This window comes from Magnolia sinica, chromosome 19 (assembly GCF_029962835.1).
Source record: "Magnolia sinica isolate HGM2019 chromosome 19, MsV1, whole genome shotgun sequence".
Lineage (NCBI taxonomy): Eukaryota > Viridiplantae > Streptophyta > Magnoliopsida > Magnoliales > Magnoliaceae > Magnolia > Magnolia sinica.
This window is the reverse complement of record NC_080591.1, coordinates 66,770,709-66,793,084: the sequence shown is the minus strand read 5'-3', so window position 1 is coordinate 66,793,084 and position 22,376 is coordinate 66,770,709. Positions and strand designations below refer to the sequence as shown.

The following is a 22,376-nucleotide window of genomic DNA, read 5'->3' as shown; positions in this document are numbered from 1 at the left end:
CATCCATTATTCTATCTCTCCCTCTCATTCTCTAGCAATTTTCCAAAATCTCATGAGAGCTCCAATATCCAAGCTCTCTCCCAACCACAAGTGTGGCCCACCCTCTCATCTCTCATCCACACCATCAATCTCCCATCAACCTCCATTAAAAGGGAAGCTAAGGAGCATTGGAGTCTAAGAGACCAAGAAGAAGGAAGATAAGGTGGGTGATATATCGTTGTTTCCAATTTTAAGGGCCACTTGTTGTGGGACCCACTTGATGTATGTGTTGTATCAATGGAGGGCCCATAGTAGCGTGGTCCCTCCTCTCTATCATCGTATATCTCTCTTTCTCTCTCTTTCTTTTCTCTCCCTAGAATGAAGTGGGCCCCACCAAATCATGTTAAATCCACTCCATTCATCAATGGTGTGGCCCACCACATCTTAGGCGAAATCCATCGTCCATTTTGGGATGGTGGAAAGTTTCACATGTTATATAGTATATTATATTTATTTTATATTAATATATATATATATATTTATACATGGTGGTGGGCCATGTACATGTGGGACCCACCATGGTGCTTGTGTTGTAGCAACACTGTCCAGGACGCTGGACGTGTAACCGTGGGAGGGAGAGGCTAACCTGGAGTGTGTACACTGACGTGGGTGTGTACTTTAAAAAAAAAGAAAAAAAGAAAAGGGAAGGAAGGTTACTTTTGGGTGGACTGCTTATGTAGGCTCCACCTTAATATATGAATCCGATCCACGTCGTCCATTCTATTTGCCATGTGTTTTTAGGCGTTGAGCAGAAATTTGAGGTTAATCCGATTCTCAGGCGGGCCATACCATAGGGAATAGTAGTGTATACCATTAAAACACACCTTGAAGCTTCTATTAACCCAAAACGGGGGGCATATTGGACTCTTTTGGTCGGTCTTGGACCAAGGAATCCAATGGCTGGTGTGGATCTTGCTGATGCGGGCCCCATTTGTGAAAAACCGTAGAAAAATGATTTTTTTCAAAAAAAAAAACAAACTCAACAGCAGCGCTGCTGCTGCTGCTACTGATAGCAGGCGCAGGCAGCGCCTACGCTGGCCGCTGACGGACGGACGGGCTGGGGCTCACGGCCCCACCTTGATGCGTTTCGACCATCAACACCATGCATTTGATGGGTCCCTTCGGACCAGGTGACCACCCCAAAGATCAGCCGTATACGGAACTCCGGTGGCCCACACCATTTAAAATCATGTGAAGGCATGCTGAAACATATAAAACCAGTTGGTGGGGCCTACCTGAGTTTTAGATGTTGCTGAAACTTGGTCTAGACCGTCAGTCCAGTGAGACACGCATAGTGGGTGGACTGGATTTGTGGACACATTACCGTGGGCCCCGGGCCCACCCCCAGGTCCACGTGACCTTGTAAACAAGTTGCATGACAAATAAACATTACAGTGGGACCCCCTCCCTGACCGTGTGACCCTATTAATGGGTTGCATGGCAAATAAACGTTAAGGTGGGCCCCAGTTTCCCAAGGTTCACGTGACCTTATGAATAGATTGGATTGCAAATGAATATTACAGTGGGCCCTACCTTGGTCCACGTGGTTTTATGAACAGTTGGGTGGAAAATAAACATTATGTTGGGCCCTAAGTTGGGTGGAAAATAAACATTATATTGGACCCTAGGCTAGGTGGAAAATAAGCATTATGGTGGGCCTCACTTATGTATGTATTGTAAACCACACCCTCCATTAGTGTGGGCTCCATCATGATGCATGTGTTTCATCCAACTGTCCAACCATTTTGGAGATAATTTAAGGCCCATTGTGGAGGCCCATCTTCATGTGTTGGTGGTTCTTGTTGAGGCCCACCTTGATTTGTATTAGGCCCATATTATGGGGCCCATTTGATGTGCTGGAGGCCCATGGGTCAAGGCCTAATAGGACGTACATAAGGCCCATTGTAGTGTGATTCCACCATGATATATATATATATATTAATTTTATAATGGGCTATACCTCGGGAGCAATGATGGTTTGATGTCCACATTGTGAGGATGATGTTGGTTAAATGTCCGTATTGTCACTCTCTCCCTAGGGCCCATTAATAGGCCCATACCTGTAGCATTTAGTCCGTCTAGGCCCATATTCGTTTTGATCAGAACCCATCACCACATAACATACTTAGTATAGATTCATGATCATACGCATCATATGTATGCCTGATATGAGAGTGATTCATCATAGCATATGCCTTCGGGCAGATCGTTTATGGGCTCCCGGATAGGCGGAGTCGCCCCACATGAGCGCTCGGTACACACAAGATTATTGCATGTTTGGTAGGGTGATTCATGCACTTGCATTTGTGTGATCATGATCATTGTATGCCCTAGCAACATCAGGGCCATAGCCTTCACAGACACATCGTGGGTGGCTGGGTTGGATACCGAAAATGTTTAGTTCTAGCATATGGGCGCCATAGATGTCCCTGGGTGAAAATTTCTAAACCCGATGGTACCAGAGGATGACTCCAACATCAAGACCGAGTAGATATATGAGCCCACGAGGGCCGAATACCAGGAGGTCGCGTCTCCCACTATGTCGTGGTCGGTTGGAAAGGGGTATAGCCTTACTCGCCCGAGGGTAGGGGGCAATACTAGGCTGAGTTGAACCAGCTCGTGAATGGGTCCGCTATCGACATGCCAGATAGGTATTGACAGACTATTGGCCAGGCGGATAGTGTGGTTTCTTACGCTTATTTAGACTGTGTGGCTTGGAGAGCGGCAATGCCTCTTGGAGTGTACTAAACTCCGGTGATTATCCAGAATGAGAACTGTACTGATACATGATGAGGATTGGCATGCTTGAGTTGCATCTCGCATCGCATGGCCGTGTTATGGCCGATAGCATTCATATCTTGCACCGCATAGCCTTAGTACGGCTGATTGCATTCATGTGCTTATCACCATGATTCTGCATTACTCTGACCTTACATTTTGAGCACGCTTATATTGCGCACATACTTACACCACCCTCTAAGCTTTCTATAAGTTTATGCACGATTGATGCGTGTAGGTGACGCGAGGACGCAGTCGCAGCCATAGTCTCGCCGTAGTTGGAGCATGCAGACGAGCTTCTGGAGTTTTGTTTCTTTCGTTACATTGTATTTTCCCTTTCAGACGCATTGTACTTAAAAGTTTTTTATCATAGTGGATTTTGTGGTGGTGTTCTTGTGGTTATTGTTCGTGGGTTATGCTTTTGGTTATGCTCATTATGAATTAGACTGATGATTATAAATCCTCCTTGTAGTATCCTAGGATCGGAACCTGGTGAATGAGTGACGAGATTCGAGAATGGGGTTCTACGGAGGCTGTCGGCGCCGGATTCGGCAATCGGGAATTTTGTAAGCCCGGTTTCCGAGTTTGGGGCGTGACAGCGATGCTTTCAGATATGGAACGTCCCCTGACGAAAGCTCCCTGTTTAGGAGAAATCAACTTGGGAAGCATTGAATTCAACCTGTTAGCAATGACTTTGGGGAATATTTTGTATACACAGTTACACAGGTTGATGGGGTGAAAGTTTGAAAACTTATATGAGTTACTTGATTTTGGGATGAGGCAGATGAGTGATGTTGTGAAAGCTCTTGGCATGCTACCTCCTTTGAAAGGAGACACCACTGCTTAATGAAGGTCTTGCCCCATATATAATCTCCCAACATGCTTGAGAAGTTGTCAGGGCCAGGAGCACAATCACTAGGAATGGACTGGACAACTTCCTATACCTCTTCCATGGAAGGCTCGATCAAAAGGGCTATGTTGTCTTCATCAAGAACTGCCTGCAGGATAGCATCCAGGATATCGCCGACTAGTTCAAGTGGCTCCACCATTAATAGGTTAGTAAAAAAACTGACTACCTCTTGTTTGATTCTCATCTGGTCGGCTGTCCTACCTTCTTGACCCAGGTTTATCTTTGCAATAAAAGCTCTCCTAGCTCAAACCAAAGCCATTTGGTGAAAGAATTTGGTGTTGCGAGCACCCTCCTTAAGCCACTTGTTCCTTGATTTCTGTTTCCAATAGACTTCTTCTAGGAATTCAATGTGACTGAGACGGTCCCTGGCTTCCTTCTCCTTGTTCCTGACTTGAAAGGCTCCATTGAGTTGGACTTCCATCTCAGCTAAGTGAAGGTCTTTCTCTATTTTCTTGATTTGTTGGAAAATGTTACCAAAGAGGTCCCTATTCCACCCCTTAAGCACGGCCTTTATGCTCTTCAACTTGTCTTGAAGGACAAACATCGGCTGACCCGCAATGCCGGACACCCATGATGTCTTGATCAGGTCAATGAAAGAGTTGTGGAAGACCCACATCCTCTGAAATCTAAAGGGCTTTGGGCCTCCCTGGATGTTAGCTGGGAATTGAAGTAGAAGAGGGGCGTGGTCTGAATTGGTCCTGGCTATGTGTTGGACCCAAAAACTGGGAAACACAGAGCAGCCATTCAGAGTTACATAATACCCTGTCAAGCCTCTCCGACAAACGGGTCCTCCCCGGATGGTTATTGCTCCATGTATACTTTCTCCTCGAAAATCATGCATCTATCAGTCTCACTTGGCTGATTGCTGCCGCAAATTCTGATGAAGCTCCTGGAACAGTCGGCCAACCCCAAAGCCTCTCTGCAGGGTCAGTTGTGGTTGCGATCTATCTCAGCTCTTGCCAGAGCTACCTACGCAGCACCTTAGAGTATTTGGCGTAAATAATAGATAATAGAATCCGCTCTACTATCCCCTGGAGGCCTACCTGAACTGAGATGATTTGGTTGGCAGCCAACACTCTTTCTACTATCAAGGGCGCATTAAAGAAGATCTAAAAATTCCCCCCCCCCCCCCTCCTCTGCATTAGAGATAGAGGCATGAAAACAAAGCCGCAGGCCTGTACTGATTAGCATCGGTTGAAGGAGGGCCACGATACCTGGTTTGTGCTGGGCAATATGCCTTCTAGCTAACCTGATAGTCCCTACATTACCCACACCTCAAACATTCCAGATAAGGATATTATCCATCAGTTACGCACCCTGAATCAATGACCCTTTGCTTCTATTTTCTCTGTTTATCACTGCTTCTGGGGATAGGGATTTGGGAGTGTGGCCGAACGGGTTCCGCTCTTGGGGTTAATGTAACATATTGTGGCTGAGCCTTTTGCAACTTTGGAACCCCACCGAATGGTTGGCAGTTGCTTTACTCCTCGATGCCCTGGTGAAAGTTCAAACCGCTGGGTAGTTGATCCCCCTGCACTTGGGTTGAAAGAGCCACCAAGTTAGAGTTGTCAGCTACTTGGATTCGTCCCCATAGACACTTCCTAAATCCGTTGCCCTGCTTTGGGACTGAGTAGTTGCCAATGCTGTAAGCTGATCCTCCATTTTCCTATGACAGTTGGGTAGCTACAATGGGAACCGCTTCTTCAACTTCAACCAACGACTGCCTCCGGACTTTGTACCCCAGCTCTATTCCTCCTGGTAGACCACTGTTATCTGACATTACTCCTTCTATGTTGAAAATTGCCGACCTCGATCCCTGGTGATCTCGCGTGAAGTAAGGGGATAAATCGATCGCCAGGTGAGGCTGGAGGTTTGGCATCAATCCACCTTGACCTTGAGAATTCCCAAACGATTGTGGAGGAGAATTGAAGTTATCTCTACAACCAAATGGGTCGTGCAACGGCCCTGAGGGGGGGGGGGGGGAGAGCAACAATCGATTTAGGGGTGCTAACCGAGTTGTGGGTTGTCCCTCTTGAACTAACATGACTTGCTGATCTAAAGGAATAACACTCCTAATAATAAGGCTCTCCTCATGAGAAGTGAACAATACTATTGGGGTGGGCTAGACTACGGGATGTGAAGATTCTGTCCAGAGCAGCGGAGAATCGCTATTGCTTGAAGTATGGTTGTAATGTAGATGTGGGCCTAGAGGTGGCATTAATGTGATGGGGTCTGGAACGGGGCTATCCATGAACATATCCTCTTCAATATAAGCTGAGAACCCCCTTGGTGTCTCCACGATTGCAAACGGGACCCGGATAGGGGGAGGTTGAAGGTGGATGGTGTTGATCTCCCTTCCTGGTTGTCTCACCTGGGTTACTTTGGAACTAAAATCTGGGGTGCTATGTTGAGGGACCTTATCACTAGCAGTAGGGGGACAGGGTTGTGGGGATTTATTGGAGGTGTGTGAAGAATGGAGGGTGTGTGTGGGATCATAAATGTAGGGTATTTTTTTTCCTATTTATGGAGATCTTTTGCCAGCGCCCAGTTTTACCTAGCGCCGGCAAAGGATCCCCTAAAAGTGTCGGGTATACCCTTTTTCGTTGTAGTGCATGTAACTTTAGTCTAATAATGTCACAATTGACTGAGTTTTATGTCTACTAATACATGGCATCCATTCATGCTACGTGACATGCATTCATGCTTTCTTGGTATATGAAATGCATGGAAAATTATTAAGTGCATGGAATGTATGAGTCAACCAAATGCATTGAGTATTATGTGTGTACACATGTGAATATGTGCACGCATGATCGAGTGTACTATGTGTAATGCACATAGATAATTTAATTTGGGCTATTATAATGTTGCCCATGATCTTGTCGCCACATGGGCACAGGCATTTTGTTGAACTACATAAGTTTTTGTGTCTCCCATCTCTTGTTTTCCCTTGCTTTTAAGTCTTGGTTTGCCTTTTTTCTTTATGATATTGCTTTGCCACATTGATCGTGTACAAGTTTTTATTCCCACATCATTACCGCCATTTAAAATTTAATCCCAACCGTGCTCTAGATTGCTACATGAGAAAGTACATGACTGCAAGTGGCAGTTCTGCATCACATGAAATCACACATGACGTGCATGGGTTGAGTTGGGTCACTAATCCCATTCAATGGTACTCTTTTGATGCCAACATGTAACTTGTCTACCCTCATGTGCCTATAAATACACAACCGTCTTAGCTTTTAAAGACACCACTTGATTTCAAACACACAACTTGCCACCTTCTCTATCTTCATCTCATAAAATCATGGCTCTTATTCTTGGTAGTGGTCACTCAGATGGTCCTACCATTCAACAGGAGAGAAGGAAAGAAAAAAAATTGGTCGTGCTTGTGTAAATTATCACCCTAGTATCTGGGGTGATCGCTTCATTGCATCCTCTCAAGATGACAAGGTGAGAGAGTTATTTCCATGTGTTCAATGAGTAAATCAGTCAGTGCTGATATATACATATATCTACCTATTGTTGGGGGTGTGTATGTTATGTTCCCAGTTGAACTGGTTTGATGAATTTTAGGGCCTTGCATGTAGGCTTCAAAGATATGGAATCTAGTAGAACCTAAAGTGATTGCATGGGTGCATACATATTAAGTGTCATCATTTACACATACACACGCATATACATACATTTGTTTTAAGTAAAAAATTTTCTTTCTTTTAAGTAATTTAAAATTGTTGTAATTAATCATTTTTGCAAAATCTATAAAAATCTTGAAACCAATGTGATATTTCTTGCTATGATTGTCTAACTATTTGTGGCATTAACATAGGAGCTTGATTCATGCACTAAGCAACGTGCTGAAAAACTAAAGAAGTGAAGAAAATGATTTGTGATATCAATAATTCATATCAAAAAATGACTTTGATTGATGCAATTCAACACCTTGGTGTTGCCTACCACTTTGAAATGGACATAGAAAAGGAATTACATCGGATGTATGATGACAAAATCGATAATAATGATAATGGTGATAATCTCTCACTACAAGAAAATAGGCCTTTAGCCACAATTTATTAGCCTCAGTTGAAAAAATGGAGGCTAAATGTGTCTTTTAGCCTCGGTTGCTAAGGAACTGAGGCTAAAAGTTCATCTTTTGCCTCAGTTGCATAGGAACCGAGGCGAAAAGTCTACCTTTTAGCCTCAGTTACATCGAAACAAAGGCGAAAAGTCTACCTTTTAGTCTCAGTTACATAGGAACCGAGGCGAAAAGTCTACATGTTAGCCTCAATTGCATAGGAACTGATGCAAAAGGTCTACTTTTTAGCCTCAGTTGCATAGGAACCGAGGTGAAAGGTCTACTTTTTAGCCTCAGTTGCATAGGAACCGAGGCCAAAAGTCTATATGTTAACCTCAGTTGCATAGGAACCGAGGCGAAAGGTCTACTTTTTAGCCTCAGTTGCATAGGAACCGAGGCCAAAAGTCTATATGTTAACCTCAGTTACATAGGAACTGAGGCGAAAGGTCTACTTTTTAACCTCAGTTGCATAGGAACCGAGGCGAAAGATCTACTTTTTAGCCTCAGTTGCATAGGAACCGAGGCGAAATGTCTACTTTTTAGCCTCACTTACAAACGAACTGAGGCGAAAGGTTTACTTTTTAGCCTCATTTGCATAGGAACCGAGGCAAAAAATCTACTTGTTAGCCCCCGTAGCATAGGAGTCGAGGCCAAAAGTCTACTTTTTAGTCTAACCGAGGCCAAAAGTCTACATTTAGGAATATTGAAAAAAAAATTGAGAATATCGAAAGAATTAATAATTTTTAAAAATTTTGACAATTGTGAAAAAATTGAGAATTTTGAAAAAAATGAAGACAATTGGGAAAAAATTGAGAGTTTTGAAAAAGATTTGAATTTTGAATTTTTTAAGAACTAAGAATTTTTAAAATTTTTGAGAACTTTTAAAAAATTAAGAATTTTTTTTAAAAAAATTAAGAATAAAAAAATGATAATTATGAAAAAGTATGAATTTTTTTTAAAAATTGAGAATTTTAAAAAAATTAAGAATTTTGAAAATTTTTGAAATTTTTGAAAAAAAAAAGAATTTTGAATTTAAAAATCTTGAAAAAAATTGAAAATTTTCAAATAATTAAAAATTCTGAAAAGAATTAAAAAATTTCAAATGAAATCGGATGAATGGACGAAAGGAAGATTTCACACGGAGATCAAATGTTTACTCTTTAGCCTCGGTTGCATAGGAACCGAGGCTAAAAGTCTGGAATATATATTCGACGGGCATGCTTTTTCCTTGACTCCATCTCACTCGCCGTGCGAGCGAGCGAGAGATATCTGCGTTCTCTTTCGAGGGTTTTCCCCGGGGATTTTCACACCTCGATCGTCCTTCCCTTTTTTTTTCATTTAATTTTTTACAAGTCTCTTTGATTTCTTCGATCTTTGAAGAACCTGTCAAGACCTCGATCTCTTTCTTCGCTTTTTCGCCTAGGGTTTCTGCTCCCGATTCGTAGATTTTACTCCTTTTTTTCTCGTTTTCTCAGCTTCAATCTCTGTAAAAGAGCTGGAATCCTTCTTCTCTGCTCCTTTCTAGGGTTCCTGCCCGAGATTTGTTGTTTTGTCCGTTGGGTTCCGGGACCATACATTCAAGAAGGTTGGGAGAATGCAACAGAGATTGAAGCAGCAGCAACAGCAACAAGCCCTGATGCAGCAGGCATTGCTACAGAAGCAGCAACTCTACCATCCCGGCGTCCTCGCGGCTGCCATGTCTCAGGTGCCATTCCAGTATCAGATTTCCCCCAAATTTCTCAGTTTTTGTGCCTAATGCATGTCTGTGTCATGATTTGCTCAAAAATGCATTTTCTAAAAATCTCATTTTGTACGTTTTGATTCTCATAATAAATTCCATTATTTTGCTTTGATATTCCTTTTGGGAAGAAATTCCCAAATTCGACCTGAAAATTGTGTTGAATGCCGTTATTTTTTTAAATCTTAGTGTATGATATCTGCTGGCGATAACATCATTTAATATTTTTTCCAACCACTTTTGTAACTCGCCTTTTCATCATTTGATGTGAATAATTAAAAGGTTTGAAGTTGATTCTGTTTTTGCGTATCACGGTCTATTAGTATAGTTTGTTGGGGTTTTAATCCATTATGATTAGGTGGACCACACATGGACGCTAATTAAAACCAGTGGCTATCATTGATTGTGATGGTGTTCCTTCCTTAATGAAGGGATCGGCCTAAGTTTTAAACAGGTAATTTCAATGACTTTACTAAAATAATATAAGTAACAGTATTAAATCAATTTAGTTGCTCTTTCTTCGTCTTATTCTTACCCGTTGTCCTATCTTTCCTATTATTTTATGATGTGAGTAAGATTCACGACACAATTATGAAGAGATCTTCTGTAAGGTCTCTTCTTATTCTGAAGATAAGTGGTGTGCTGTCAGGCCAATGGACCATTGCCATATCATTATGGGGGACCAGATACAGGATTGAATTGTTATGCATGATCTAAAGAAGAATACATATTCATTTAGGACAGATAGGAAGAAGTTCAAACTTGAAACCTGAAATCAGAGGTGTGGCTCAACCAGAGGTTCCAGGCCTGATGTGACTTCAAACTTGAAACCTGAAATCAGGTTTTAAGGTGTGTTTCTTTGATTCATCTGTCCTATATCACTCAGCTTCCACTAATTGAGTGGGCCACCATGTGGAAAGGGGTTGGAATGTAGTAGTCATCCAATCATTGACCTACAAAATAGACTGTTGACTAAAAAGTGCAATGGTCCACATTCAGCAGGAAAATCACAAATTCACAACACGATTGCATAGGCAGATTATGCATCCAGGCCTCTGACTGCAACAACCTGCCACCTAAAATTAAATCAGGGGGCACCACAAGCAATCAGATCATGTTTTCATGTGTGCAATGCTCATCCATGTACACCGTTCACCCATACACATGCATGGGCTAAGCATAGTTTTCTTTTTCTTTTTTTCAGGTTAGTAGTTAGTTTCCACTTTTAAGTAAAAGAACACTTGCTAAGCAAGCACAAAGTTAGAGTTTAAGTCAAACTAGGAAAGTACATTATCCCCCAAAAAAAAAAAGTTAAACTAGGAAAGTGGTCTGTGCATAGCCTATATATAGAAGGCTGTAGGTATGGAACTCTACATGTTTAACTTTTTATGGTTAAAGACTTCTTTTAATGGTAACATCTAAGGGTCGAGATTGTGGGATGTGATGCTCTCAAAATAGTGGTGTGATGCCCTAGTTCCGTCCTTTATAAGGTGTGATGCCCTATAAGTCTTTAATTTATTTATTTATTTTTTCCATTTTTTTTGAAAGGTGAATACACACACTCTTACACCCACACCCACACACCACATGGGTTCTTGAACCCATGACCTCGGTGTAGAAACACACAGTGTCTACCACTGAGCCATGAGTCTTTAAGGCGACGTTTGGATCTTAAGTTACTCAGATAAGCTACTTATGCTTCAAGTAGCTTATTTTGGTTTCCACTTATTAAGCCGAGTGATTAAGTAACTTTAAGTAAAAAAGTTACTTATAATTGATCTTAAACTAAACTTACTTATCTCAAATAAGTTACTTATCTACTGCTGTAAGTAGAAAAAAATAACTTATTTGGCGGTATCCAAACAGGCCCTAAAATTCATTCAACAATCCTTTAATTATCCAAACAGCCCTGAAGCCTTGGCAACCAATTTATACTAGAATATAAGATAGTAGCAAGACCAGTGTTGAGTAGAGTAATAATTACAGTGGATTGGCATGAAGCTTTTTTGCTTCATGCTTTGTTTGCTAATGAACTCCATTAGCTAGTGGCTTGTAGCTGCTTATTATGTTGACTTCTGATATCAGCAAACTTTCAACAACTAGTCCAAGTTTTTAAAATGCTCTAACTATATTTGAAATATCTGTTATAGATTAGATTATATTAGATTTTAGGTTACCTTTAGTATATAAACATGTCATTGCCAATAGAATAATTCACCTAAGATCTTCACAATGTAGTTGTTAGATTGTAAGAACTCAGTGGTTTGGTCCTTAGTACAAGCTAAATGTATGTCATCTCATCTAGTGAGGTTGTCACATTTCAGGCACTTGTGGTGAAGCTAAGGGAAGGCACCGGGCCAAATGCTAATACTGGTGTTGTCACTGGAGTTCTTGCAACTGTTGGGGAGCTTGCTAGGGTGGTGGGTTTACTTCCCTATTTTTTGGGTTATATTTTGAATCACGCAGTGTGCTATGGTACAAGTTCTAATTTCATCAAGTCTGATACTTTAAATTAGCTTGCCTTTAATGTGGGCAGTATGAAAAGGAATGATGAAAAGGTTCTATTTTGATGCTAAAATGTCGAAGCATTGCTCTAGGAGGTTTTGCTTGTTTACTTTAATTTGTAACAAGTAGTAATCATGTTGTCATTTTGGTATCTACCTCCTTTCATAGAGGCTAGCATACTTGCTTGCTGCATTACACTTAGGGGACCACATGATGTGAATTATTGTTCCTGAAGTTTTTCAGCTTAGTTTGGAAGAAAACCTTCAAGGTATATTGTTCAACTCTATTGAATAAATTGCAGGTAGATTGGATTTAATCTTCCAGTTGCTGATCTTTTCCATCATTTGTGTTGTTAGGGAAAAAAGATCATGTTGTCCTCAGTTGGAATCAGAGATATAAGATTGCTATCAATGTAGCTGAGGCACTTGATTATCTACATAGCCGCAGTGCTTAGTTCATTATCCATAGGGATGTGAAATCATTGAACATCCTTCTAGCAGATGATTTTGAGCCACAGGTCACTGATATGTTTGTTATGTAGCATCATCATTGTCTTTAGCCATTCAAACCTGAGGACACTGACTATATCACCATTATTTGACTTGTAGAATACAAATGACCATATCGCTTGGGACTGGGAGTGATGAAGTGCAACTGCAAAATGCATTACCCCTGTATGTTCTGTTGGCAAAACCTGTTTCTAATATTACAGTTTCAGAGGTATGCTATATCAAATGTATATGCTTCCATAGGTCATTTAATTTCCTGTGGCATGCTGCTTGTCTGTCTCTTTCTGGATAAGCTCTGATGTGGTTGTACAACAGCATTCTGCAGTTTATCAGCTCAGGAGGACATGCATTCTAAAAGCTTTCTCTGAGTTTGGGAGTGGAGATAAAAAAGAAGCCACCTTTGTTATTCCTGAGCTTAGGAAGTTGTCAGCTAATGGCAAAGCTGGCAATCTCACCGTCTTACTTTTTCTTCAGGGGAAGCTGCAATTACTTCCAGTGAAAGTGATCTACTTAAAGACCAATTCGATCTGGCATCTTTTCCATGTAATTTTTATTTCTATTTTCTTTCCTTTTTCTCTGATGAAATGACTTGTTATGTTGGTTGGTAGACTTATACTTTATGCATGCAATGCAGAGAACTACATTGTTATCATTGTTCATAGGCTTCTTTTCCATGTACCATATTCGTTAGACGCAGAACTAATCTGGAATGTTGGTTGGTTATAATGTCATATGGGGGATGCAAAGAACCACATGTTTTACCTGCATTTTACATTGTTGTCATGGTTCATGCTCTGGAGTGATTAGAAAAAAAATAATCTAAAAAGTTGGCAAAAATCTTGCTACAGTTCAATAACTGTTTTGATACATTGCTACAATTGGATTATCCATATAACATGCCTTTGTGCATATGCGTCGTGGGTGCCTGCTTGTATATGTTTCTGGTTGAGTGCTATAATATGCCTCCTTGCATACCTTTCTGTTTCCGATGCATTGCATTCTTTATTTTTACCAATGAGATTAATCGCCCTCAATCCTTTTTAAAAAAAAAATTAAAAACATGTTCCGTTTGGAACTCTTTATTTAAAAAAAATGCTTAGTTCTGTTACCAAACACCTATATAGGAATTAATCTCACTCTAGATAGCAGTAATTATATATTAGATATTTTGATCTCCAATGCATAAAATCAATCATTACATTGAACAATTAGATCAACTCACTTTTTTGGGTGACTACTAAACAGGGCCTTGAGTATAAAATAAACATGCAAGTCTAATTGTTATGAATCAATCCTCTGACATGGTGGTGTATTGGTTTCTCTGTTGCAGGTGGTGTAACATTGATGGACGCCTTCTTGATAAAGTTCTTCCCAGTCGTCTATCGAAAGACCAAAGATCCTGGTTTGGACAGCCATTACTGCAAATACGACAACCACGGCCTTCAGCTATTCACATCATCGTTGTATCTAGCTGGCTTGACTTCGTCCTTCTTTGCATCCTACACCACAAGAAACCTCGGTTGGAGGCTGACCATGCTCATTGCAGGGATTTTCTTCATCATTGGCGTGGTGCTAAATGCAGCTGCCCAGAACCTTGCCATGCTCATTATAGGAAGGATCTTCCTGGGGTGTGGAGTCGGCTTCGCTAATCAGGTCTTTTTCTAGTTTCACTTCTGATTCCTCAGGCATGACCATTTTTATCCCCTTTTGTAACCATGACATATGTAGATTCCCATTAAAATGGCATTCACCTTATTTTGCTAGCAGTGTCATTACTAAGATCAAGATTCACGGATTTTTGGTGCAACATAATATCTATAAGTCTGATAATTCATTGTTGAATACATGCCGATATTTCATTGGCAGTTTCAAGTTATTTTTTAAAAATCTTTTTCTTTTCTTTTGTTTTTGTTGATTGGCCGGTAAGCAAGGTTCAAATCTAAGACCTCAATGTTGAAATGCACCCTGTCTACCATTGATCTACTGGCTCAAATTCTTGCAGTTTTGCTACCATCTATTTTTTATTTTCCTTTTTTATTTTCTTGCTGGTAAGATCTTTTTTCTGATTGTTGTGGATGCTTATATTCCTTCTTGTGGCAGGTTCAGCTGCACAGTATCGTTCCTTGGTAGTTAGCTAATTTGAATCTGCAACAACAAGTTGCTGGAAATAGCAGTTATGTTAATGTTGAATTCATCGATCCTGTGATTATGGCCGTTGGCAGAGGAAAGCTTCCACTGCCGATGACGCACTAGATCTCTCCCAACTACAGCTCCATCATGTTGGCTGATTTCTCTGAGATGGACCAGAGGCTTTAGTTGTTGCAATCAAGATCTAGCAATCTGAATTAGAATCCAGTGATGACGGTTGATCAAAGCTTCAGTTGTTGAATTCTTTTTTTTTCCCAGATTTCTATTCCAAATAGAAACTAAAATTTCAATTTGAAAAGTCAGTGTGATTCTCATGTTTTTCTCCATGAGTTGTTACCATATGAGAACAAAAATGCAAGCCATTTTGATGTAGGACAATTAACCACTTACTCTAAAAGCTCGAACTGTTAGAGTATGGCGAATTAATCCCTTTATCTCATAGCCCAGGCCCCACATCGCATGGGTTAGGACCTCGGCCGAACCCCCTTCGTGGGCCCCAAATCACATGGGCTGCCCACCCTAAGTGTGTCCCCACATCCCACGAGCTACCCCACTCAAGCCTGGTGTGAATGCGCATTAATCACCCCCGGTGAGGAGTCTCGAACACGAGACTTCCTCCGTGAGCCGCACCCACCCCGAGTGTGCCCCTGCATCAAACAAGCAACCTCACTCGAGCCTAGTGTGAAAATGTTCCTGCATTAATCACCTCCAGTGAGGAGTCTCAAACACGAGACCTCCTGCTCTAATACCAATTTGATGTAGGACAATTAACCACTTGCTCTAAAAGCTCGAACTGTTAGAGTATGGCGAATTAATCCCTTTATCTCATAGCCCAGGCCCCACATCGCATGGGTTAGGACCTCGGCTGATCCCCCTTCGTGGGCCCCAAATCACATGGGCCGCCCACCCTATGTGTGTCCCCGCATCCCATGGGCTACCCCACTCAAGCCTGGTGTGAAATGCACATTAATCACCCCCGGTGAGGAGTCTCGAACACGATACTTCCTCCGTGAGCTACACCCACTCCGAGTGTGCCCCTGCATCAAACAAGCGACCTCACTTGAGCCCGGTGTGAAAATGCCCATGCATTACATTTGATCAATGGCCACTGAATATGTATAGGTTTATGAATGGGTTAAAATAAATGATTTAGCCTCGATTATTGATAAATGATGTTAGAAATTGATTTTAGCCTCAATTGATGTCAACAAAGGCTAAATCTATCTTTAGTCTCAGTTTTGCCTTAGTTACCTAAACTGGACTACAACTCCCGTGGCTAAAGGCTTTAGCCTCGGTTGTTGAGAACCGAGGTTAAAAATAGATTTAGCTTCGGTTTGAGGCAATTGAGGTTAAAATTTGGATTTAGTCTCAGTTGAAAACAATGGAGGCTAAAATTTTGATTTGGCCTCATTTCGAGAAAATTGAAGCTAAAAAGGTTTTTAGCCTCACTTGAAGAACCAAGGTTATAAAAGTCAATTTAGCCTCGATTGCTAAAATTGAGGCTAAAGCCTTTAGCCACCGGGGTTTCAACCCCGGTTTGGATAACCGAGGCAAAACTGAGGCTAAAGGCTTTAGCCTCAGTTTTTAACCTTTTTAGCCACAGTTTTGAACCAAGGCTAAAGCCCCTTTTTCTTGTAGTGTCTGTGCTACTGCTCTCCGATTTCGACTACTAAGGCAAAAAGGGTCTAATGTGTCATCTGGTAAGTATCCTTCAAATAAATGATGCATGCATCTGTGTGCATGTATGTAACATGCATGCATTTGTTGACACATATGCGTGCCCACACACACACACGCAGATGGAAAACAGATGTATGCATTTACATGCCCACACATGGCCGCAACAGGTGCTTCATTCTAGTATCATTGCTCAGAGTCAAATAAAATCATTTGTCAAGTCCTGAAAATTTTGGATTGTGAAACAGATGTTTTTTAGAAAGTTTAAAGACAATGAGGGTAAGTTCAAGCCAACATTTAGTAGTGACATTTGGGGTTTATTAAGTTTATATGAAGCAGCATACCTTGGCATACATGGGGAAGATATACTAGATGAAGCCATTATCTTCACCACCAAGCACCTCAAGTTGGCATTGCCGCATCTTACCTCCCCTAAGAAAGCTAGTGGAACTCGCATTAGAAGTGCCACTTTGCAAGCGCATTGAGAGGCTACAGTCAAGATACTACATCTCAATCTATGACGAAGACAAGGAACGAAGTGATGTACTATTGGACTTTGCAAAGTTAGATTACAATTTATTACAGTCCTTGCACAGGAGGGAACTAAGAGAAATCTCAATGTAAGTTTTATACCGTGCATGTGAGTTTTCTCCCAGGAAATTATCTAAACATCCAAATGGTTCAATATTCGCTTGTGCCATTGCTAGCAACCCATCGTGTAATAATCACAACGGAATGATGATCTTATCCATCTGATCAATAGCATGTAATATGGACAATCAGGATTAAATATAGAAATAAAATAGCTTCGGTCACCATCTTATGATATAAAATGGGCCTCAACATCAATTCTTTATGATTTCAAAGGACCGCGGTATGGTTCAATATTGCTAACGATCCCATCCATATGGTTTGGAAAAAATATGGATGTCTGTAATACAATGGCCCAAATTCAAAGGGTTATGATCATTCATTCCGCATGATTTTTGCAACATGGCTTGCCCTAATGTTAAGTATGGATGGGCACTTTGGGTCAGTAATTAGCCATCCAATATATCAATTCAAAGCTTTAATGACATTACTAACGTTTCTCTAGACACACAAGGGAAGCGGATAGCGTACTGAGTAAACTTTATGTGGTTCACCATGATTTATGTATTTTATCCACTTTGTCCATCCATTTTACTAGATAAATTTAAGGCTTGAGCCCTAAAATGAAGCATATCCAAAACTCAAATGGACCAAATCACATAAAACAGTGTGAATTGAATGTTTACCATTGAAAATTTATTGGGGTTACTACCAAAAAAACAGGGCAACGCTGACTGTTAAAAACCATCGGCAATGACCTTCCCTAACGACGGCCCGTCGGGAAAGGGAGTGTGGGCGTTGCTCGCTGACGGATTTAAACCATGTCTGTATTAGATAAAGCTTATGTTTGTGTTTTTCCTTCATCCATGTCTGTATGCTCTTATGAACGGATTGGATGACAAATAAACATCACTGTGAGGCCTAGCAAGGTTTCAAGGGTGGAAATCATTATTCCCACTGTTTCATGTGATATGATCCACTTGAGCTTTGGATATGCTTCAATTTTGGCCTCAACCCCTTAAATGAGCTAGAAAAATGGACAGAGGGCATGGATAAACCACATACATTCACGTTGGCACAACTGAGTTTACTCAGTACGATAAGAGCCTACCAAGTAACTCAGTAGGTAATCTGATTTCACACACAAAATGCTAATTTCATCAATGATTAATAGGGAACCTTCATATTGCACAAGAAATTAGTTTGTACATACTAATGATAAGGCTACTCAAGCCATTGATATGAAGGCTCCCATCTTGCATACACCCCGCCCTTTTCTTCCATTTACTGTGATTGTTGTTATTGTGTGCCTTCTTACTCATGTTTGCATGCCAACTTTCAAAAGATCAAGGGTTCTCTATTTGAAAACAATAAATACCAGGGCTTATAATCCTTGGCCCACATGTGCATCGATAGGAAACTTACCTTTTAACATGGGTTGGATTGTTATGTGTCTTTCATAGCTGGTGGAAGGAAAAGGACTTTGCTGGAAAGCTTCCATTCGCCAGAGATAGGGTGGTTGAGTGCTACTCTTGGATATTAGGAGTGTACTTCCAGCCACATTATTCACAAGTTAGAAGGATGATGACAAAAATGATTGCCTTAACATCAGTTATGGATGACATTTACGATGTATATGGTACATTGGAGGAGCTTGAACTATATACCGCTACACTTGAAAGGTTTGATACATTCACCTTACATGTGGGTTATCCTTGCACCGATCCAAATCATCTAAAAATGTGGAGAGTGTGGTCCAAAAACTGATGGCTAAATCAAAATTAGTCATTCATGGTTCAAAATTGGATAAGGAGATCATCTGATCAATGAGATTTGTGGGATGCAACGTCTAAAATGATGCCCATGATTTGTATGTGGATCGATCACGGGTATGCCATGTGTACAGTAGCTGATGGTTTCATATGGACATTGTACAATGACCGTTTTTAGTTGAAAAAGTGCAATTGGGTACTTCAATTTTTCAGGTGGGATCGTGGGGATATCGATCAGCTGCCAGACAACATGAAAGTGCATTTTGTTGCACTCTTAGATGTGGTTGATGCATTTGAGGATGAACTAAACCGAGAGGGAAAATCATACCATGTGTACTACTTAAAGGAAGCGGTAGGTTGCAGTTCCATTGAAATTAAAACTGCAGTAGCCTAGCTAGGGCAGGTACCTACCACTGACTGAGCCTGAAGTAGACTGCGTCCTACCCTTACCGATCTCTGGTCATGAGCCAACAGATTTGTGTGGGGGACCACAGTGATGTATCTGTTTGTCCATACCTTCCTTTTCTTTTCTCATGTCATTTTAAGGTACAAAAATCAGGCAGATCCAATGCTTAAGTGGACCACACCGAATAATAAGCTTTAGTTGCATTAAATGCATAAAACATTAAATGCAAGTCATCTTCCATTTCATATAATGCAAAAGTCATCTATGGTGTAGTTCACTTGAGCATTGGATCTGCCTCATTTTTGGGTTAATACCTTAAATAACCTGAGAAAAGGGATGGACAGTGTGGATAAACAAATACATCATGGTGGGCCCCCACAGATCTGCCCGCTTCCCGCTAGAGACCACCGGGTAGGGCACAATCTGCTTCCATTGAGCCCATGTGCTTAGAACTTAAATGAGATTCACCTGGTACATCAGGTCTTATGCCTCATAGGAAACAGTTGGGATAACCCACCATTAGTTTTATGTAGGGACCATCCTGATGTTTATATGCCACCCCATCCAATCATATTATGTGCCTAATCCACAAGAAAGGATGGACAAAAAAGTCTCAATATTCCAAGGCTAATGTGGCCAATATATAATGAGAATTTTTGTATATTTTAAATTCCTAGCCCACCCAAGTGCTGAATCCACAGTCTGGGATGAAAGCAAAAAGACAAGGGGGGGGGAGTGTTATATACCAGGTGGATTTCATGCAGCATGAAATCATTTGTGGACCTTAGATATAGTTACCACTTAGCTTGTAGGTACCTATGCAAGGTTGCCAACAAATTTCCTTAACCCATCAATGTGCATTTTGCATGGTTCAATCGGTAAAGATAGCCTAGCAGTACATATAATTGTTAATATTGTTTCTTTCTTTCTTTTATTTCCGTTGTTTATCTTTTTATTTTTTCTCTTTTTTTTTTTCTAGTTTAAAAATCAGAACAAAGCCTACTTAGACGAAGCAAGATGGGCTAGTTCAGGATACGTGCCAACCCTTGAGGAGTACATGAGTGGCACATGAGTGTTGCTTTAATGAGTTCTGGTTATCCTATGCTTTCTGTGGCATCTCTCGTTGGCATGGGTGAAGTCGCAACAAAGGAGGTCCTTGAGTGGGCCATCCATGTACCACCATTGATTGGGACTTGTTCTACAATTGCCCGACTGATGGATGACATCCCATCAAACAAGGTATGATATATCCAATGAAAAAAGATATTGTCCTTAACCCTTGTGTTGACCAAACATTAGCTAGCCATTTTTCTGGGACAAAATTTTTGTACATGTGGCATATATGTAACTCGAGTTAAACTGTCCAACTCTTCGGCCCAACTTTATATGAGTCATGATCCATAAATTACAATGAACTGACGATCCTAAGTGGCCTATTGATGGACATGTAATGAATAATTAAGATGGAAAATAGCGAACAAACCAACTGCAGCAAAGAAATGTCCACTAATCATAGGTCAGGATCATCAAATCAATCTTCTTCTTTTTTTTTTCTTTTTTTTAAAAAAAAAAAAAAACTTTTACAAAGTAGATCCCACAGTTTAGATGATTTGATTAGAGTTACATGTATGCCGTAATAGCTAGTGCCTGAAGCATTCTGCCCTGTTATCAAATAAGTCTCCTGTTCAAATGATTTTGAGAAAAATTTTAATTTGTTAAATTTTAAAATTCTTAATTTCAATTTTTTCATAATTTATTTTATAATTATTACTTTTCATATGTGAAAATTTTTTAGAGACTATTTCCTTGATTATATGAGAAACAGCACTGAAAATGATTCAAACTAACTATATATAGCATAAAAGGTTTATCTTCAGTTGATGACCACCCATCGCATGGGCCCTTCCTTGGAGATTGATTGCCTTTTTAAGATTAATTTGATTAGCCAATACCGACCTCCAAGAATTAGAAAAAAATATGAATTGTCCAAATTGATCATATGTTGTGTAACTTTATAAAATAAATAAATAAAAATAAAATAAAAGCCTTAGAAAAAAAAATCTATTTTGAAAGGAATTATTTTACAAATACAAAAATAAATCTCTACTGTTTAATGAATTTAGATGAAAACATAAAATTGAAAAATATATATTACCCAAAACAAGAAGAAAAAAGAGATGAGTGATATTTTTTTTCCATCTAATAATGTGTGAAGCTTGAACAAGAGAGACAGCACGTCGCATCAGCAGTAGAGTGTTACATGAAAGAGCATGCAATCTCGTATGAAGAGACTATTCAAAAGCTCCAAGAAATGGTTGCACAAGCATGGAAAGACATCAACAAGGAATGCCTTAAACCCACTCCAGTTCCTATGGCTGTGATTATCCCGGTCCTTAATCTTGCACGCGTGCTCGAAGTCGTATACCAGCATGGAGACCTATACACCAATTTCAACGTCGAGACCAAAGAACGGATTGTAAGGGTGCTTGTGGAACCCCTCCTGCTTTGAGATGATGGGGCATGCTCTATCTTATTATACATCGACCATTATTCTTGTGATGTGTCGGCGGCAAGAGCCTACCTGATATTAGCTTTATCGAATAAAGAAATGGTGCAATTATATCTCAGCTATTAAACATTTCATCCTGCATATAGGAAAAATTGGGCCACGTGAATGACAGGTTAGATATTGGACATATGCCATGTTATTAGAGCTATAAGTACATAAATCGTTATACATATGAAGCTTCCATCCTTGGCAACGATTTTACCTTTACCTAACAAAAAAAGAAAAAGGAAAGAAAATGACGTATGGCTTGTTAGGATTGTTGAAGAATAAAAATGGAGAAATGATATTTTGTTGGGAAACACCATTTCTAAAATGTTGTGGGAAAGTGTTAACAGCAAAAAAGTCCTTAAATCATATTCAATTTCAGAGCAACCAACGGAATGTCAAATGGAATCAGTGTGAGTTAAGAACGGAATCTTAGATGTTATTAAAATTACCTTTCAAAGAGTCTGGAATCTCTTCCTTCTAAATTCAGATAAACTAGATGTAGGCCAAATCCTGAAATTCGCAATTCTGCAAATTACCTAGGTACCTTGTTGTATATTGGAGGGAAATGAACCCCAATATCCAAGCTACAGGTTTGGGATATTATTGAAGGTCATTTAAACACCTAAAAAAGCCCAAGATCAACTCAATCCAAGTTGGAACAAAGAAAT

At 40.3% G+C, this 22,376-nt stretch overlaps 1 protein-coding gene and 1 pseudogene across 6 annotated transcripts; both read left to right on the top strand.

Annotated features, from left to right (window-relative positions):
- Positions 1–5,052: 5,052 nt before the first annotated feature.
- Positions 5,053–21,772, top strand: LOC131234671 (beta-cubebene synthase-like; annotated as a pseudogene).
- LOC131235068 (polycomb group protein EMF2B-like) lies at positions 11,803–14,675 on the top strand. Of its 6 annotated transcripts, none has more exons than XR_009165917.1 (7): positions 11,814–11,967; positions 12,080–12,316; positions 12,405–12,565; positions 12,657–12,768; positions 12,873–13,100; positions 13,888–14,210; positions 14,658–14,675. XR_009165917.1 is itself a non-coding variant. In XM_058232174.1 (6 exons), exons 3-6 carry the CDS (start codon positions 12,549–12,551, stop codon positions 13,894–13,896), a joined length of 366 nt encoding a protein of 121 aa, XP_058088157.1. In that variant the 5' UTR covers positions 11,814–11,967; positions 12,080–12,316; positions 12,405–12,548; the 3' UTR covers positions 13,897–14,433. The 6 variants fall into 6 exon arrangements, 1 of the variants encoding a protein (XP_058088157.1); XR_009165916.1 differs by lacking the exon at positions 14,658–14,675 and adding an exon at positions 14,325–14,433; XR_009165919.1 differs by lacking the exon at positions 14,658–14,675 and having other exon boundaries at positions 11,803–11,967; positions 12,657–12,722; positions 13,888–14,433.
- Positions 21,773–22,376: the final 604 nt, after the last annotated feature.

Excerpts from the sequence above, each read along its gene's own strand:
- LOC131235068 (XM_058232174.1), top strand. Across the intron at positions 12,769-12,872 it reads CTAATATTACAGTTTCAGAG|CATTCTGCAGTTTATCAGCT; the intron begins GTATGCTATATC and ends GTTGTACAACAG.